The sequence below is a fragment of the Arabidopsis lyrata genome, assembly GCF_000004255.2.
Source record: "Arabidopsis lyrata subsp. lyrata unplaced genomic scaffold ARALYscaffold_7, whole genome shotgun sequence".
Classification (NCBI taxonomy): domain Eukaryota; kingdom Viridiplantae; phylum Streptophyta; class Magnoliopsida; order Brassicales; family Brassicaceae; genus Arabidopsis; species Arabidopsis lyrata.
This window is the reverse complement of record NW_003302549.1, coordinates 24,230,362-24,250,773: the sequence shown is the minus strand read 5'-3', so window position 1 is coordinate 24,250,773 and position 20,412 is coordinate 24,230,362. Positions and strand designations below refer to the sequence as shown.

Sequence of the window (20,412 nt, the reverse complement as noted above, 5' to 3'; positions counted from 1 at the left end):
GGTTCGGGCTTCAACGGGCCGGGTAGCCCGTTTTAACACTACTACTCAAGGCAGATCGAGAAACTGGAATATCGATGGTTCTTTTGCAAGAGGACCTTAGCTCATTTGAGATGGCTCCAACCAACTCATATGAAGATGAGTGCTCTTTTCTCACAAAGTAACTTTGCTCATCAGTAGTATCCCCACATTGAAGCTGTCTAATGTAATCGCCAGGTGGAAAATCCACCCTTGGACTAGGGCATTCGTAGAAAAAAGTTAGCAATTCAGTGTCGTTAGAAAATTAAAGGACTTGTTGGTTGATTAAAGCGCTCTCAGGGTCTTGTGGACAAAGATTGTTGAGATAATCCATTCTAGCAAGTCTTATGATACGAGAGTCGTGGTTCATTTCAAGGATTTGAAACTTAATATAAGATATAGTAAACTCTGCGAAATCTACGCTGCAGTTGACCTTGAATTCCGGATGACCACACTCTTCTCTATCAGGTTTCCAAAAGGGGTAATAGAGATCTGTCTGCTTGCCACATCTAAACGTAGGACTGCAGTGCTCATAAACTGATAAAACACAAGGGAGAGAATCACAAAGATAAGCCATATTATTGTCAAGCCAAAAGAAGACTTATAATGTGTTTCTTAATATTTGATTATTTGATGTTATAGTATATATATATTTTCGAATAACGAAAAGGTTTCGGGGCTAGGCCTCTACATTTTCTTAGGCCAGAAACCAAAGCATTACGTGCAATTCGAACTAGCAACATCTAGGCTTTGCTGGAGATAGTTTACTAGTTAAGCTATTGACACCTGGTAAATAATAAAATATTTAAAACTAGATAAGTGAAAGTAGGCAATATTAATCCTAATTAAGAAACTTGCTGAGAGTTCAGAAACTTACCAGATGGAATCATTGGGGTGCATATGGGTTCTGATGACGAGTTTGCTGCCTTGCAGCAAACTGGAGTTGCAACGCGGTAGGCGCAGATTCCACCACTGGATTTACATTCTTGACACGGCCTCTCAGCAATCCTCAGCTTCACCTCAAATCCTTCTTTAATAACATTTTGCAAATTGGTTACATTCAAAGATTCCCCTTCTGGAACATAACTCGTGGGAACAATGATTTTGAAACTCGCACCACAGTTTTCATGATAGTTATTATCCCGATGCACCGAGGCAACACCAAGTTTTGGACATGTGAAATTCACGGGATCTTGAAAACAAGCGTTACAACCATAGTAAACATAGAGGTTCGTGTAGTCTGGCAAAAGCTCAAAGAGCTCAGGAGTCACCGTTGTGCTGGTGAAAGTAGCAGAGCAGAATGATTCACTTAAGAAGTCGTCCCTCGCAAGTCTAAGACGGTTAGATGTTTTGTCTATTTGGAGAACACGGTACATCTGACCTGAGATAATTAGGGCAGTCTTGTTCTGGTGACATTGAAGCACCAAAGAAGGATGACCACAAGGTTCTGGTCGGGACTCTCCCCAGAAAGGGAAACCGGCGGTGAGATTCCCACAACGAAACAGAGTATCACATATATGTTCTCGTTGACTTAGAGCACAAGCAAGAAAGTGAATATAGGATAAGAAGAGAAGGACCAGACTGATGAGAGCGGAAGAGAAGAAGGAGAAAGGAGAAGGCCCATGAGGAATCGCAGGCCCAATCCGAAGTATGTCCAGTAGGTCCAACACTAAGTCAATTGACTTAGTCTTTGTTTCAGTTCAGTTTCAATAAGTAGGGATCTTCCACGATTCCATTTCCTATCGTTTCCACGTTTGTAGGAGTTGTAACTCCACGTTTGTTTCAGTTTGTAATTTCCAGTGGTAAGGAGGTGTACTCCAAGTATTTATATCAATGAAAAACAAAACAATAGGTAGTCTTAACTACCACCAAACAATCGTTTATCAATTCTAAGAACTAGAATTCTCTTGGCTTCTGAAGAGGGACCATTACTGACAAGGGTTGGGTTTTCGGAATCTGAAGAGTAATGGAGAGAACATTATTGATCTGTGAATAGTTTAATCTTCGATGGGTTTGGCTTGGGCTGAGCAGATAAGCAATGAAGGATAAACCATGAATAAAAGACTTGGTGAGAGTTTAATCATTTGTCTCTGTTTCGTCATTTGTCTCTGTTTCGTTGACATTAGAAGACTTTTCTCTTCAATATTCATCACATAAAGACGAGATACTTCTAAACATCATTTTTTATACAAAAAAAAACGATATACTTCTAAACATTTTAGATTTTAAACATACAAAATCATTTCTTAAATTAATTTTTTCTTGAGTGGTTTTACACCAAGTATATGATGAAGTATCGAAAATGATTTTCAACTTGTGGATCCTATAAATACCTCAGAGTAGTTTGAATTCTCTTCTGAGAGCGAGGAAGATTCCGGAAGATGCTCTGTAGAAAATTGTAAAGAAGGCTTAGGAGGAACTTCAAGAGCATCCAAACTTCCTTCCATCATCTCAACAACCCGGTTCATCGGTGGACGATTTGATGGACTTGGCTGAATACACCAGAAACCCACCAAGGTCATCTTCTTTGCAATCTCTTTCTCCTCTCTAGTTATCTCATCACCAAATTTCCATGTATGCTTTCCATTTTCAAGATCCTTATAGATCCAATTTGGAAAGTAAGATGAACTTGAGTTAGAAGCAACGGTTTCTTCTGTTTCTTTGTTCCTTTCTCCGATCATTTAGAGGACCAACATTCCATAGCTATAAACATCTGATTTGTGGGAGACTCTTCCATACATTCTTGAAAACACCTCTGGTGTGATATAGCCGATTGTTCCTCTTGTGTCTAGCAATGACAAGATGCTTGCTCTTTTCTCACATAGCTTAGCAAGACCAAAGTCCGACACTTTTGGGCAAAGATTTTCATCTAACAGTACATTTTGAGGTTTGATGTCAAAATGCACAATCCTTGTTTTGCAGCCATGGTGCAAGTACTCAAGTCCTCGAGCAACACCTAGCGCGATCCCGTATAGAGTACTCACATCCAGATTCAGTGACTTCTCTTTTGCAATGAAGTGATCCAAAGATCCATTCTCTAGAAACTCATACACAATTGCTCTTTTCGAACCTTCATAGCAGAATCCAAGTAAAGAAACAATGTTAACATGAGATGTTTGGCTTATGCTTGAGATTTCGTTGATGAAGTCTTCACCATTGCTCTTAAATTCCTTCAATATTTTCACCGCAACCTTACGACCATCGAAGAGGTGTCCTTCATAGACAGTTCCAAATCCTTATTTCCCAACCGTTTGTGAAATGATTTTGTAATTTTCTTCTTTTTTTTTTGAATGTAATGTTAAATTATATTCAAAGAAAAAATATCGTTGTTACAACTAGTGCGACGGGTAGTTTAAAGAAACAGTTTGAAGCAAAGTAAAAAACCAAGAAAACTTAATCTCTTGATGCAAACCACATTTGTAGCCCTTTATCATATCGCCTATCACCCGAAAGTTTTATGGATGAGAGTGCGTTCCGAAGCTGCTTGTCTATCCACCTGATGAGGCGCGTTGCTGGATTAGGAGACTCGCCGTGTCTTCTTCCATTACGCTCCCTCCATATTGTGTAGACCGCCGTTTGAAAAGTGTAGCGAGCCAAAAAACTCTCTACTCGATGATTCTGCATATTTGAGATATGGGTGATGAGAGATTGCCAATCTGTTGAATAGTTAGTACTACATCAGATCTCTTTGTTCGAGCTTGCTTTGCTGCGTGCAAGTTGATTTCTATCTTGTTCAGGGTTTCAGTTCGGTGTCTGCGCCTACGGCGAGCCGACCATGCTTCTGCCACGGTCATGCTACAGCTTATTCCCAAGTCAATAATCCCTCTTTCTCCCACCACTTCCGTGAGCCTGCCAAGCTCCGACCAGTCATCATACCAGAATGAGGTGCCTTTTCCATTGCCAACTTCTACTTTACAATGTGCTTTTGCCACTTCTCTGTACTTGAGCAGTTTCTTCCATATCCATGACCCCAGAACTGAAATACTCTTCAAAGACCAGAATGATTGCTTCTTTAGTAGATTTGTTTCAATCCATTTGACCCACAGAGACTCACTTCTTGAAACAATACGCCAGATTAGTTTCAAAACACACACCTCGTTTGCTTCTCTTAGTGAACGTAATCCCAATCCACCCTCAGTTTTTGGTTTACATATAGCTTCCCACGAGACTTTGGCTTTCGTTGACCATAATTCTGGTCCCGACCATAAGAAAGCGGAACACAGCTTGTCAATTTCTCTTATACACGCTTGTGGTAGTCTAAATGCCGCAAACCAAAAATTGCATACACTCCATAGAACTGAAGTTATTAAATTGAGTCTTCCGGCAAATGACAAAAATTTTGACGTCCATGATGCAATTTTCCTTCTAATGTGCTCAAGTAAAGGGAGATAATCCGAGGAGCTGAAACGCTTGGTTACAAGAGGAAGTCCCAAGTATCTCACTGGAAGTTGACCTACATCAAACGGTAACCTGTTCACTATCGCTTGGTAGATCGGCTCTTGAATTCCCGCCAAATACATTGTCGACTTTTCCATGCTTATTTTAAGTCCAGATCTTTTGGCAAACTCATCTAACACCGTGACTATTCCCTGTATTGATGATTCTCTCCGATCGAATCTTCCCATCAGAGAGAATCATCAAGTCATCCGCAAAACTCAAATGAGTTAAACCAACGTTTCTACATTTAGGGTGGTAGCCAAACTGTCTTAAACCCGCAGCTTTATCAAGAATTTTTGAGAGGACATCCATACTTATGACAAATAGGTATGGAGAGAGGGAACAGCCTTGCCTTAAACCTCTTGCACTTCTGAAGAAACCCACTAATTCACCATTAACCTGAACCGAGAAAGAGACCGTCGTTATGCAGAGAGTGATCCAATGTATGAAATCGGTCGAAAAATTCAAAGCTGTCAGAACGTTTGTGAGGAAATCCCATTGATTTGAATCAAAAGCTTTTGATATATCAATTTTTATAGCGCACCGGCTTGAGATTGAGTCCTTATGATAGTCCTTGACTAACTCTGTCGCCAATAACACATTTTCAATCAAGAGACGGTCCTTCACAAACGCTGATTGGTTGCCCGCTATAAATTTAGGTAGCACCATCTTGAGCCTGTTTGCGATTATCTTTGATATGACTTTATAGAGCACATTGCAGCAAGAAATGGGTCTGTAGTCTTTCATCTCTTTAGCCTCCTTTCTTTTTGGGATGAGCGCTAAAATTGTGGAGTTGATGCCCTTAGGCAAGAAACCTTTTTCGAAAAAAGACTGAACCTCCAAAATGAATTCATCACCTATTATATCCCAAGCTCCCTTATAAAATTCTGAGGTGAAACCATCCGGTCCTGGAGACTTGTCGTTTGGCATCGAGAACAACACATTTTTTATCTCCTCAGCTGAAACTAGTGAAATGAGCATCTCCTTATCAGACTCCGAGCAACGATAAGGTAATATGTCTTGTAACGCAGCCACTGTAATACCCTCAAAATCATTCGGCACCAACTGCAGGAATTCTCTAAAGAATCGTTCAGCCTCTGTCTTGATTTCATCCTCTTTTGTCGTTACACTTCCATCTTGGCGCTGAATTTCTCGTATTGAATTTTGCGCCTCTCGGGTTAACAAAGCTCTATAAAAAGCTTTATTATTCCTGTCCCTGTAGATTTAGATATCGAACTGACTTACTTTATTAAATCATGATACAATGACTTATATAGAGAACATCTCTAGGGTTTACATAAACCGACAATGACTTGAACGACAAGTAACGGGCCTAAACATACGGCCCAAACTCTATCTATAATACTCCCCCTCACGTTGGAGTGTGAAGGTTCTGAACGCCCAACTTGGACATTAAATAGAGAAACTGTGAACGACCAAGAGCTTTTGTAAAAATATCTGCTAGTTGTTCCTCCGTACGAACGTGATGTGTGGTGATGATGCCGTCACGAACCGCATCACGAACCGAATGACAATCTGACTCAATGTGCTTGGTACGCTCATGGAAGACTGGATTAGCGGCAATGTGAAGAGCCGCCTTATTATCACAAAATAAATGAGCTGGCGCAGACTGTTCGATGCCCAAATCTTTCAACAACTTACGCAGCCACTTGATTTCGCGAAGAGCAACAGACATTGCTCTATATTCAGCTTCGGCGGAAGAGTGGGAGACTGTGTCTTGCTTCTTTGTCTTCCAAGAAATAGGCGAGCCTCCAAGCAACGTAACATAAGCACTAAGTGATCTCTGAGTTAAGGGACATTTTTGAAAATCCGAGTCACAATACACGTCTAGTGTTAAATCTTTGCTTGCTTTCAACAAAATACCCTGACCTGGTGAACCCTTCAAAAAACGAACAATGCGTAACGCCGCTTCTAAATGAGCCATCCGAGGAGTTTGCATGAATTGAGACAGGACATGCACTGAGTAGCTTAATTCAGGCCGAGTATGAAGAAGATAAAGTAACCGACCAACGAGTCGTCGATATGGTTTGGGATCCGGAAGAAAGGGACCATCATCCGTCGCGAGATGATGATCTGTCTCCAAAGGAGTATTTGCGGGCCGAGCACCAAGATTGCCGCTATCGGAAATGACGTCGAGAGCATACTTACGTTGAGATAAAAAAATACCTTCAGGCCCACGACTAACCTCTATACCAAGAAAATACTTGAGCCGCCCCAAGTCCTTCATGAAAAAGCAACGTCCCAAATATTCCTTGAATTTTCGTAGCATATACTCATCATCATTTCCACATATCAAGAGATCGTCAACGTATACCAACACTCGGATCTCCATATTATTTTGTGTGTAGGAGAAAAGTGAGTAGTCCTTATATGATTGCACAAAACCAAACTTGGGAAGAGCATCAGACAACTTCTTAAACCAACACCTAGGGCCTTGTTTCAAGCCATACAATGACTTGCGTAGACGACAAACTTTGTCAGGATGAGAATGACGAAACCCGGGAGGAAGCTTCATATAAACCTCCTCGTCAAGATCACCATGAAGAAAAGCATTGTGGACATCCATTTGATATACCTCCCAATCATTGGCAGCAACAAGTCGTAGGATAGTACGTACCGTAGTCATCTTGACAACCGGTGCAAAAGTCTCATTATAGTCTTCTCCTTCTACTTGTTTGTTACCTTGGACGACAAGCCGAGCTTTATATCTTTCAATGGTACCATCCGCATTGTACTTAGTCTTATAGACCATTGACTACCAATTGCAACCTTTCCTGGTGGCAAATCAACAATATCCCATGTCTTATTAATCTCCAGAGCATCCACTTCTTTAAACATTGCATCGTTCCAAACTTTAACTTGAACAACCTCTTTAAAATTCTTAGGCTCGACATTGGCCGTGATTGCAGCAAGAAACACCTTATGTCCTGGTGAAAAACAATCATCCGAAACATAATCCATTAAAGGATAAGAGGAAGTACCTTGGACTGTTGACGAGGACAATGAAGCGGAGTCGGAGAGAACATGAGGGTTTATCGGATCACTAGTAGCATTGTAGAGCACATAATCCTTTAAACGTACAGGAGGTTGAATTTGACGCTTGCCTTGACGTGGAGGAGGCGTAATTTCACCATGAGAACTTGAAGTATCTACTTCGGACTGCGAGTTGCTAGCCGGTGTCAAGACTGCAACAGAGGAATCATCACCAGCGACTACAGATTTTGTCGGAACTGAACTTGTTTCCGGCGGAGAAGACGGGTCGGAGACTGAGTTGGCTGCGGGAGCCGGTGTGGATATGGAGACCGGTGCAGGAATTGGTTCAGGAGCAGAAACCGTATCAACAATAGAAACCGGTGTAGAACCACTACCCGTGGTGGTTTCCGGCGTACTCCCCCTGCTAGTGGAAACCATCCAATCTTCATCACAAATAACCGGAGATGGAGACAAGGATGCGGGACTAGGAGTAGGATATGCATATGGAAAAATGGTTTCCCGAAAGACAACATCTCGTGAAATTAGAAACTCATTCTTTTCAATATCGAACACCTTCCAACCTTTTTGTGCAAATGGATACCCTACAAAAATACACAAGCGACTTCTTTCTCCAAATTTGTCTTTATCTCGAGAGAGATGATGAACATAACAGGCTGATCCGAAAACCCTCAACTGATCATAATTGGGCTTGGAATCATGAAGAATTTCGTAGGGAGAAAGACCTTTGTGAAGTGATGACGGAGTGCGATTAATCAAGTAGGCAGCAGTTAACACCGCTTCTCCCCAGAATTTAATAGGTAGGCTGGCTTGGAATAAGAGTGCCCGAGCAACGTTGAGAATATGCCTATGCTTACGCTCAACGCGACCATTTTGCTAAGGTGTGCCAACGCACGAAGTTTGGTGAATGATTCCATGTTCTCGAAAGTACGATAAGAGACACATAAATTCAGTCCCGTTATCACTACGAACCGTTTTAACTGACTTGCCAAATTGCTTCTCCGTGTAAGCAAAAAAATTAGTAAGCACCGTACGTACTTCAGACTTTGCAAGGAGAAGATAAGTCCAAACAGCTCTTGAAAAATCATCAACTATTGTCAAAAAATAAACCGCACCACAAGACGACGGGACACGGTATGGACCCCAAACATCACAATGAATCAAAGAGAAACACTCGGTTGATTTATTAATACTAAGAGGAAAAACTTCTCTTGTTTGTTTAGCTCTAAAACACACGTCACATGAATGAGAGCCGACTGAAGAAGAAGATTTTGAAAACACCGGTAAAGAAGAAAGTACTATAAAACTAGGATGTCCTAAACGCTGATGCCACAAGACTTGATCGGAAGAGACAGTGGCGGTATGAATTTTTGCTGTAGCGACGTCCGTAAGATAATAAACCCCCTCACGCTCTTCACCGCTTCCAATCAAAGGCCTCGAAAAATGGTCCTGTAGAACACAAATTGTGTCAGTAAAGGTAGCAACACACTTTGTTTGTTTCACAATTTTAGAGACGGATAATAAGGTGCAAGTTAATGTTGGGACATAAAGAACATTAGTCAATGCAACATTGGTAGAAAGCGGAAACACGCCCATATGTGAGGCAAACGTGTTGCTTCCATCCGCAAAACCCACCGAACATGGTGGTATAACGACAATGTCCGTCAATAAAGAGAGCTTCCCGGTCATATGATGTGAGGCTCCGGTGTCAAGAATAACATTGCCAAAGTGTGTCTTACCAGAGAGTTTATCTGCAGTCCCGTTGTTTGATTGTCCTTTGAGCATTTGAGCAAGAGCTTGTATTTGGTCGGGTGTGAATTCCGGGAGATTGGTGGGATTAGGGCTGGTTGCGTGAGCTGTCATAGCTTGTCCACGACCGCGTCCTGAACTCCGTCCTCCTCTGCCTCTATTATTCGACCCTCGGCCTCCACTTCTCTCGGACCACCAATCCGGAAAGCCAACAATACTCCAACACTCCTTTTTCTCATGCCCGGTACGACCACAATGAGAGCATGAAACGCGACCCTTGATGATAGAATCTGGTCTAATGTTGGTGTTGTCGGATTGATTAAAAGACATGTCAGGGCGAGAGAATTGGTCATGTTGCTCACGACGAGCCAAGAAGCCAACTGCTTCCTCTTTTTGTTCACGTAATCGGACCGAAGATAGCCTCTGAGGATATACTAAACTCCGCGAAACTTCCGCTATAATTTACCTTGTAATCTGGGTGACCGTACTCTTCTCTGTCAGGTGTCCAAAAGGGATAATAAAGATATGTTTGATTGCCACATCTAAACATAGGAGTGCAGTGCATCAGAAGTTCATCAACTGATAAAACACAAGAAAGGGTCACAAATATGATTGTATATGAAAACAGAGATAAAGAAAGATTGATCATGGTGGTTTAATTTCCTCTGTTTTTTTGTGGAATTTAAAAACTAAGAAGATGATGAATAAAAGAAGAATGATAATCTTTTACTAACTCAACTAAGAAGTTCGTAATGGTGTTTGTCCAGTTCAAGATAATAGTAGAAATTTTTTTTTCTTACTAGATTAAACAAAATAGAAGTCAAGCAAGAGCCTAAACAACAAAATAAAAGTCAAAGAGTGTCATCAATATATGACCTAAAAATACTGGAAATGAGAAGGATTGAGCAAATTAATTCTTTTTGGCAACAGAACCTTTTGCAAAACTTCACAACACCCCAACAATTCACTGTCTACTATCCATTAATAATGAGAAGACTTTGTCATATTTTGAGACTAAGTCATTTACCTATCATACCACATGCATATAATGATAAAAAGACATCATTAAAATCATTGAAGAGAAATAACAACTTAAGTGATCTAAGTGCAATATTTAAAAACAAAGTAATAGCTTATACCAGCTCTTGGTGAACTTGCATGAATGATTTTTGCCCTGATACGTGTTTGTGGACTCCAAGACCATTACGATCACTGTTTCTGGACTGTGATGCATTTTCACTCGGCTCAATTGCTTCCTCAGTTTTCCAATAAGCACACATCAGCGCCCACAGGTCATTACTGGTAATCCAATAGGGTTGTACACCAGTTTTCTTCGGTTGACTAACAATTCCTTTAAGCCTTTTCTTGGCGATGACCAAGAATCCTTCTCTGACTAGCTCGGTAATCCCGATATCCCAATTGAACTTCCCCTACACAGATTAGTATGAATTAGTATGACTTATACTAATTCATTTCAACATATACTATTAAGCATTCAAAGGAATATCAAACATTACCGCAAATGATCTGAAATATCGCTCTTGAATGGCTGTAGGAGTCACTTTCCAACTATAGTAAGGTCCATCAAACTTTCTCCGAAATATTCCAGCAATACTCCTAGACAGTACTCCTTTGTCTCTGCCAAACCTATAATATCAAAACAAATTATCAAGCTAGAACAGACACTTAATAAGACAAAACAGACACTTAGTAAGACAAAACAGACACTTAATAAGAATGTAACAAGTGATCAAAACAGATAATCAAGCTAGAACATTAACCTAATCAATGTAAGACAGTTTAGATAACCAAACAAACACTTATTGTATCAAAACAGACACTTAATAAGAATCTATCAAGTGATCAAAACAAATAATCATGGAATTTCACCTTGGGTTCTATGGAAGTTCGAATCCACCCAACAATCATGGAATTGACTGTCTTCCAGTTTTCATAGTTAGGATCATTAGCAGGTGGTTTCGGTATCGATCCATTAATGAACCCTGTCTTTCGTTTTGCTTGAAGAGCGTTTAACATCTCTGTTGCCCACTCGTTGTAGTTGTCGCCGTTTAACGAGACCGTCGAGATGAGAGCCCCGGGATTGTCGGAGTTTGCTAAGAGATATGGAGACACCACCGGTGCGTCCGGTTGTTTAGCAGCCTGCCGAGTAGCGGAGGAGCCATCGTCAATCGTGGACATGATGACTTGTTATTGAAAGAAAAGAAACTTTGAACAACACACAATCGAAACTATCGATTGTTCTTTGAAGGAGAATCGAAACTATCGATTAACCTAGGGTTTTTTTAGAGATTTTAGCTCTGATACCATGTAGATTTAGATATCGAACTGACTTACTTTATTAAATCGTGATACAATGACTTATATAGAGAACATCTCTAGGGTTTACATAAACTTACAATGACTTGAACGACAAGTAACAGGCCTAAACATACGGCCCAAACTCTATCTATAATAGTCCCCAATATTCAACCAATGCAATTTCGATTTCTGCTTCAAGTATTTCTCTTCTAAACCAGCCACGTGATCCCACTTAATGTATGCTTCATGCTATTCTTGCATAGCGCTTTGAGAAGGATTAGTCATATTCTGCTCTTGCTTCTGACATAGAGTTTCATATGCCTTTTTAGTCTTTTTCACCAAGTTTCCTATTCTCTCCTTTGCCAAGTCCCTAAGCATCGGCTTCATTCCTTTTAGTTTCTTTGAAAAACGAAACAAAGAGGAGGTAGACAAATAGATGGGCTCTGTTCCTTTCCAGTAACTATCAACCATTGGTTTAAATTGCTCCATTTCAGTTAGAACGTTGATAAATTTGAAAGGTTTTCTGCCCCTTACCACAGCACCCGCGCCTAAGTTAAGGTTTATTCTGCATCGTAAGTGATCGGAGCAGCCTCCATCTTCAAAGACACTATACGACTGCGGATAAGTCTGTAACCAAGCATCATTAGTCATAACCCTGTCCAGCTTCTTTGCAATTAAATCATTTTCTCTCTTATTTGACCATGTAAAAAGTGGACCGTGATGAGCTAAATCTGAGATGGTGCAGTAGTTGACAGCCGCTTGAAAATCTCTCATCCCACCTGTTAATACCGGATTATCCTCTGAGTTTGAGTGCTCTTCCAAATCCAAAATCTCATTGAAATCCCCAAAAATTATCCATGGTTTACCTCTCATGATAGGAGAGTCAAAATGAACCCTCAAATCATTCCATAACTCCTTTCTTTCCTCCATGAAATTTGAAGCATAAACAAAAGAACAGAAGAACTCTGTTTCTTGATTTTCTAACTTCACTTCTGCATAACTATACTGTTTCATTTCTACTAGCCCTTTAAGGTTATGGTGTCTTGGATGATGTGAAGTTCCTCTCTTTCCGATGCCTAGATACGAACAAAAACACAAAAACACAAAAACCTGTAAGATTATGCTATTCTCGAGGTATATTCTATTGAAATTAGCGTCATACCTATTTTTGATTTCTTGGAGAGACCTGCGTGAACATGTACCATGAGGAAAATATCAGTTCAATCTCAAGACAGAATTTAGAATTGTACTTGAAACAAAACTTGAAACGCAAGGAAATTTCTGAAGAAGGGAAAATATATATGGTTTCTTATACAAGTATTCAGACAAAGATAAATATTCAAATGAAATTAGGTCAGAATGAGAAAACATTACTCTTCTTTTTCTTTCCAGAAGTGCAAGTATGCTCATGAGGTTCATCTGTACAATAGCAGACGATGCTCTTGAACTCTTATTAAAGCCACAAGCACCGTCTGACGCTACCCATTGGGAGCAATCACTGTTAAAGCTAAGTCCGAAACCCTTATCAAGAACCTTCTTTATAGCCTCAAGACTCTGATTTCTCTCTGAGGTCTTCATTGCGGATCGAGAGACAGGAACATCGACGTTTCTTTCACATGATGCACTTTACCCATCTAAGATAGCTCTATTCCCAGAATATGAAGAGGAAGAGACAAAGTAACTTTGAACACCAGTATCATCCTTACACTCAAGTTGTCTAATATAACCACTAGGAAGAACATCTACCCTTGAACCAGAACAGTTGTAATAAAAAGTTGACAACTCAGTGTCGGAAGAAAATGTAAGAAGTTGTTGGTTGATTGTTGCCTTTCTCAGGTTCTTGTGGACAAAGATTGTTGTTGAGATAATCAATTCTAGCAAGTCTTATTATACGAGACTCATAGTTCATCTCAAGGATTCTGAACCTAACCGAGGATATACTAAACTCCGCGAAACTTCCGCTACAATTTACCTTGTAATCTGGGTGACCGCACTCTTCTCTGTCAGGTGTCCAAAAGGGATAATAAAGATATGTTTGATTGCCACATCTAAACATAGGAGTGCAGTGCATCAGAAGTTCATCAACTGATAAAACACAAGAAAGGGTCACAAATATGATTGTATATGAAAACAGAGATAAAGAAAGATTGATCATGGTGGTTTAATTTCCTCTGTTTTTTTGTGGAATTTAAAAACTAAGAAGATGATGAATAAAAGAAGAATGATAATCTTTTACTAACTCAACTAAGAAGTTCGTAATGGTGTTTGTCCAGTTCAAGATAATAGTAGAAATTTTTTTTTCTTACTAGATTAAACAAAATAGAAGTCAAGCAAGAGCCTAAACAACAAAATAAAAGTCAAAGAGTGTCATCAATATATGACCTAAAAATACTGGAAATGAGAAGGATTGAGCAAATTAATTCTTTTTGGCAACAGAACCTTTTGCACAACTTCACAACACCCCAACAATTCACTGTCTACTATCCATTGATAATGAGAAGACTTTGTCATATTTTGAGACTAAGTCATTTACCTATCATACCACATGCATATACTAGTATCTCTAATATCTAAAATACTTGACCCAATCCTAGATATTAAAAATATATAATATCGGACCAAAATGTACTTGTTTATCTTTAAACCGAGTCATATATATAAATAGATTTGAGTTAACCGGTCTCGAACAAGCTCCATTAACCGGAAATCGAATTTGTTAAGGATAAACCGGACTATGTTATCCAATCAAATCCAACTAAAGAATACCTAAATATTCACTCAAAAATATTTTATCGCTAGTGGCTACCAGGCAGAGTTGCGCATAATGATTTTACACTCGAAAGCCTAGGGACGTGAAATCTTCCAAACCAAACCCTAGATCCAGTAGAATGCTCGGCAGGTAAGTGCAGACATTTAGTCATATTTTGAGACCTATTCTTTTTTTTTTTCTTTCTTAAAAAGACAAATATCTAAGGGTATTTGCAAGATATGTACTCAGAAGACCAAAAAATTAACTGACACATATTGTCACTGTTCGGTCGTTACTGTAGCCGTAATGTGGACTCTTTTACCCCTAATCATTTAGCAAATGCAATTCATGACTAGAAGAAAAAAAAAAAAAAACAAAAGTTTTAACTTATCATCTTTCTCTTGATTTGCTGTTTAACTTTTTCTTTAATAATCCATCTCTTTCATTTTCTGTCCTCGAGAACCAAATTCGGATAATTTCTCAACGGAAGATTGTTTGTAACAAAGAGTTGTCGTTAGAGTTCTTATTAATTTGTAATTTGCAAAACTAAATTGATTCCAGCGATGAACTAGGATGCTGAGATTGCTCAACAAACGGATTCGATTCAGGATCTTAAGGTAAGTCCGTGAGATATTGTTGTTGATTCAAGCGGGGATGGTCATGAAGCCATTGACGATGATGATGATGACGCTGCAACTTCTTCACATATGGAGCTCGATTCAGCGGTTACAAATGATGATGGTGATGTTAGGGTTTATGAGAGTGAGAGATCGGAGTAAAATAGTGTCGTAGGGAGTGAGGAAGAAGATGATATGAGTTACATGTCCTAAATAATTTGTTAACTGGATTTTTATGAGGTTTATTAAGCAAAAGAGGGAAATTGGTATCATTGACAGCAACACCATGGTCTATTTTTCTGGGTTCGATTTCGTTATATGGGTAACAATATAATTAGCAACACATACAAAAATGAAAACTTAGAAGTTAAACGTGATAACTAAATTATCATTATAAATAAGTATGCTAATATAAAAGTTATCGGTAATAATTGAATTATTAGAGTAAATAAACAGGTTAATATATAAGTTAGTTGATACCAATCACATTTTACCATGTTCATACAAATATTATTCAGATATTTAATATGTTAGCATGTTATCATTCTATATTAACATATAATTTGTAACTTATCGTGATACTACATTATTTAGCATGTGTCATCCGTATATTATTGTGTCAAAATAAACATTGTCGCCGCATATTTTCTTTTTTTAGTCAGTGGCATTTTTGTAATTAATCCAAAAAGAAAGGATAGTTTTGGTTTACATAATCTTTCTCTTTCCTACTTACCTAATTTTCAAATTACGGCAGATTTAAATCTAGTTTTTGGGTCAATTGTCGTTTTATATTAATATAGCCCAATATCTAACCAGTTTTGCCACAAATTACCCATCATCGGACATGAAGATACATGTACTATCCAGCTAAATACTAATATCTCTATTAGCTAAGATACTTGACCCAATCCTAGATAGTAATAAAACCTCCCAACTAAAGATAAATCTTAAAAAATCCCTTCAATTTATATATTTATTAAAAAATCTTTCAAGTTTAAATCTGCTAATGTAAAACCCCCTTTGTCTATAGTGTCATCAACATTGAACGGTTACTATTAAAATAAAAAGCTGCATTTTGAACAAAAAAAAACGAGATGCTTTTTTTTTTCAACGACATGTTTTTCATTAAACGAGGATTTTGACGGATCCAAAATTTTCTTTAGAAATCCAAGTGTACTTCAAACCTATTAGAACATGAAAATTTCCTAAAGCCAATATTACTAGCCAAGTGAAACATCAAAATCAAACTTGTTGAAACATCAAAATCCAGAAAAACATAACAGTAGCAGGAAGTTCTATATTCTGTTATGGTAATTTTGGTGTTTATTATTAGAAAAATAAACTAGTGATGGTAATTTTGGAACAAAAATTTAAAATGTGGTGTTTTAGAATATTTCTCAATATTAAATAAATTACTACAACATGTACATTATTTAAAAGCTACATTCCATTCTAAAGAAAATGATATTATCAAAATTTTAATTAATATGAGAATCATATATATCTTAAGTTTAGAGTAAAGTAACTTAATTTTAACTTTTTATTTTAAATGATTAAAAAATTAGTATAATCTATGAGATAAGATTTTAAAATAATGATATGCATACAGTAAAACCTCTATAAATTAAAAATCTTTCTAAATTAATAAATTTTTCCGGTCCGGAGTTATGACCAGTGTAAAATATGACATAAATCGATAAATTATTAAGATAATAATTTTTTTAAAAAATCCCATGTAAACATATGGTCCCATTTACATTATAAATTAATTATTGTATAAATTTATCAATTTATATATATCATATATGAATTACTATGATATATATTTAAAATATGATATGTAAAAAAATTAATGAAATATGACTCTATTAATCGAAAAAAGTTTATGTTATTTTTTAAACTTAATAATTGCTTCTCTACTTGCAATTGGTTTTAAAAAGATATTTCTTATAAAGAAAAAAAATTAGATATAAATTTTTTAAGAAACTATAAAATTAGTAAAATTTCTCTATAAATTAATACCTCTCTAAATTAATAAAATTTCATAGTCTCAACATTATTAATTTATAGAGGTTTAAATCTAATGAAATTAAATAATAATATATTTTTTTTGTTAAAAGACAAACAATGATTTTAGGATAAAGTGAAAGAAAACCCATGTCACAAGGAGAGATTTCACGTGTTAGATTGTTAGAGTATAAATTTGAAGAGAACCTTACTTTAATGTATAATATAGGTTTTTGAAAATAATGATATACATAACTAAATCTAATCAAATTAAATAATAATATTTTTTTTTGTTAAAAACGTAAATAATGACTTAAGGATCAAAAGAAAGAAGACAACTATATATATTGGACCAAACTACACCAAACCTAGATACTTACTTGTTCATCTTTAACCGAGTTAGAGTGCTCGGCAGGTAAGCGCAACATGGATACGCCAAACGATTTGATGAAAGAAGAGAAGAGACGAAAAGTGTCTGAAAATCACGATTGGTCCAAACTTTATCCTGATCTTTTACGGTCGATACTCGAAAGCTTGAACTCTATTGATTTTCACCGAGCAAAAACTGTTTGCTCAGATTGGTATTCAATTTGGAAAACATGCGTGAAGCGTCCTCTTTGTCCATGGCGGATCATATACGTAAAATATTCTTTGATGTTGTTCAATCCCCGAGAAGACAAGATCTACGAAGGAACAAACGTTGGACTCTCCAAAGACAGCTATTTTATGGCTGGCTCCGGGAATTGGCTCTTGATGGTAGATTCTCATCTCGATTTTTACATTTTTAACCTGTTAACGTACAAAAGAATCGATCTTCCATCTATGGAGTCTTCAATTCGCGGTGGGAATGTGAGATTCGAGCGAAACCGCGAGCATGGATTCAGCGAGTGGGGACACTTTGTTGATCCATGTCGTAAGGATTGTGTGAGGAAAGACATCATCATATGCCGAAGATCAGCTGTTTTATGGATAGATGAGAAAACAGGAGATTATGTGGTTGCTTGGATTTTCAATTATCATTACTTATTCTCATACAAGAAAGGAGATGATTCGTGGTGGAACTGGAATAACCATTTGAGTATGGAAAGCCTAAATTTCAGTTTTTTGGACTTGGCTTATAGAAACAGCAAGCTTTATCTCTATACCACTAATGGTCACATCAAAATTGTTGATTTCTCTGGAAATGATCCCATAGAAGTAATCGGAAAAAACCCATATTGGGAACATCCGTTTCGATACTTTTCAAAAAAAGGGGAATACAATTGCAAAAAGAAAATAGTCATTCAGAAATCAGGAGACGTTTTGATTATCTTGAGTGCATTAGTGATGAGATCGAAGGACAAAATTTTGTTTTACATCTTTAAGATGAACCCTGAGAGTAACATATGGGAAAGAGTAGAATCTATTGGAGATGATGAGATGTTGATCTTTGGTCATGGGGTTACAATAAGAGCACCCGTTCACGATGTTGGTGATGATGGAATCAAGAGTGGTTCAATCTGTTTCGTTAGAAATGACATATGGCCAACATATTATTGTTCTGTTTCAAATTGTGGTGTCTTCGATCTTGCCACAAGTACAATCAAATGGCCTAAGGAAGTATGTTTTAATAATCAGTGGTTTGTTCCAGGATTTGCTTAGTCTTTTGGTTAACATGTTTTCTTCACTAATTAGTATTGGCTTCTACAATTATTTATTTGATATCATTTTTTTATATAAAATAATTCTTCCATGCCTCTTTGTTTTTTGATTTTGTAAAATTTTGGATTCTTAAAGTACAAAAATCTAAAAACTAATCATCGTGTATGCATAAATCTTAATGAACACCACCACATGTAAACAATAAGGGATGCCAAAGTTATAGGCTCAATGTTCAAAACACGTAGTACTCACATTGGGCCTTTAACATAGTACTCACATTGAAGCCAAACTTAAAGGCTCAATCTTAATGAAACGTGGTAGACCAGAGACACTCTTCTACTCTCATCGTCGTCGTCTCTCACCAAATTCTTTAACTCTATCTCTGCGAGTCATCTGAATTTCAGACCACAAAGCCATTCTCTCTTCTTAGTGTCCTCAGAAACATGATCAAAACATGATCTGCAATGTTATTCTTCAGAGCAAAAAAAATTGAAAGAGGCTGAAGATCTTACCACAACTGAAGTCTGACCGTTCTATCTGCAAGGTACATTGTGTTTGATAGAAAATCGATACCAATTGCATGGCCTATGATTATGAAGCAACATAAGATAATGAGAAAAGCAAGAAAATATTGTACAATGATGATATGAAAGCATGGTTGACGTATTATTAGAAGCTTAAACGCAATTCTCATTTTCACAAAAGAAGATCATATGCTTTCAATCATCAATTGAGAACAAATTCGATTAGATAAACAATGATAACAAGATCAAAGAAACATCCTCATATTAGTGTAACTACGAAAGTGAGTGATTAAAAAAGCAAAAATCGCAAACAATGATTACATTCAGTTGATTGTCATGTCCTATACATTGACTAAACATGATCTACAAATCAGATCACACGTAATTACGTACAATTGAACGCGAGATCACAAAAACGAATTAGAACTTCGTACTGAAAAACACGATTCCCGTCCATGAAAACGGATCTCAAAATCGATCAAACACTGGGATTTCCAGGACTACAATCTCCCAAAATAAAAGCAAACGTCCTGCAGCGTCGAGATAATACCTAGATTGGAACGATGAAATTTACCTGATAAGTATTGTCGAATATGTCGTACATGAGCCGAGTGATGATACTGGTATTGCCGACGGTTTGATCTCCCAAAAACACCAGTTTATACTTAGCGAGTGCTCTTGGTTAGACTTAAATTTATCGTCGACGTGAGTGTAATATGAATGGCAGAAACAGTGACTTCATTTTTTTTTGTATGTCCAACTAATTCAACAAAGTTTGAAACTTTAAGTCCCTGCGCAACTCAATTACATGGAAATTCTTATAAGCCTACTTTTTAAGTCGTTCTTTTGGCTGATACTCCCAGCTTCTTGTTATAAAACCTTGAGTTTGAAGCATTCCACTACCACAAATAACTCAATTTTCTTCAAGGTATATCATCTCTCACAGTCTCACTCACATTTCAAAATCTTGTGTGCGCTAATCAAAACCAGAAAATTGCAGCCATAAACCTTATCAAACCCAAGACAGTCCTACTTCATTCTAGCTTCAAGAGTTCAATCCTATAATCTAAACCAGCCAGCAAAACCACCAAATAAACGATAACCAACATGATTTCAAGCCTATAACTCTAAACCGTTTGTTCCTCTTTGTGAAGCTATCACAAATTAGTGACATTTGTTCTGTCTTAGAAGAATATGCAGACTCGATACCTGATTGTCTTGCTCGTTCTTCTCCTCAAAGCTTCTGTATTTGCTTCTCTAATGATGAAATGTTGATTTCAACTCTGGAATTTCGTCGATCACTTCGTGTGCATTACAGAATAGACCCAAACCCAGATTTTCA

General features: G+C 37.5%; 2 protein-coding genes, 2 long non-coding RNA genes and 1 pseudogene across 4 annotated transcripts in view; 1 reads left to right on the top strand and 4 right to left on the bottom strand.

The window, feature by feature from the left end:
- Positions 1–83: 83 nt before the first annotated feature.
- Positions 84–1,709, bottom strand: LOC9306927 (LEAF RUST 10 DISEASE-RESISTANCE LOCUS RECEPTOR-LIKE PROTEIN KINASE-like 1.3; the record flags this gene model as incomplete). Its single annotated transcript, XM_021018538.1, has 2 exons — positions 84–552; positions 893–1,709. Coding segments are annotated over 2 exons (1,089 nt in total), but the record flags the coding sequence as incomplete, so codon positions are not given.
- Positions 1,710–2,254: 545 nt separating this feature from the next.
- LOC110226585 lies at positions 2,255–3,809 on the bottom strand (annotated as a pseudogene).
- An 8,713-nt stretch (positions 3,810–12,522) lies between these two features.
- Positions 12,523–13,635, bottom strand: LOC110226850. The gene is made up of 3 exons (XR_002330751.1): positions 12,907–13,635; positions 12,695–12,718; positions 12,523–12,608 (listed from the first exon to the last, which is right to left on the bottom strand). It is a non-coding gene; the product is annotated as an uncharacterized LOC110226850 (long non-coding RNA).
- Positions 13,636–17,290: 3,655 nt separating this feature from the next.
- LOC9304866 (putative F-box protein At5g38270) lies at positions 17,291–18,566 on the top strand. Its single transcript, XM_021019678.1, has one exon. It carries the CDS (start codon positions 17,332–17,334, stop codon positions 18,544–18,546), a length of 1,215 nt encoding a protein of 404 aa, XP_020875337.1. The 5' UTR covers positions 17,291–17,331; the 3' UTR covers positions 18,547–18,566.
- A 145-nt stretch (positions 18,567–18,711) lies between these two features.
- LOC110226185 overlaps positions 18,712–20,412 on the bottom strand; it is a 2,292-nt gene continuing 591 nt past the window's right edge. Inside the window, exons 1-3 of the long non-coding RNA XR_002330262.1 lie at positions 19,645–20,412; positions 19,059–19,131; positions 18,712–18,939 (exon numbers count right to left, since the gene is read on the bottom strand). The exon at positions 19,645–20,412 is cut by the window's right edge and continues 591 nt beyond it. This is a non-coding gene — a long non-coding RNA (uncharacterized LOC110226185). The remainder of the gene's footprint in view (positions 18,940–19,058; positions 19,132–19,644) is intronic.

Bases quoted from the DNA above. Each gene is read 5' to 3' on its own strand.
- LOC9304866 (XM_021019678.1), top strand. From the start codon at position 17,332: ATGGATACGCCAAACGATTTGATGAAAGAAGAGAAGAGACGAAAAGTG.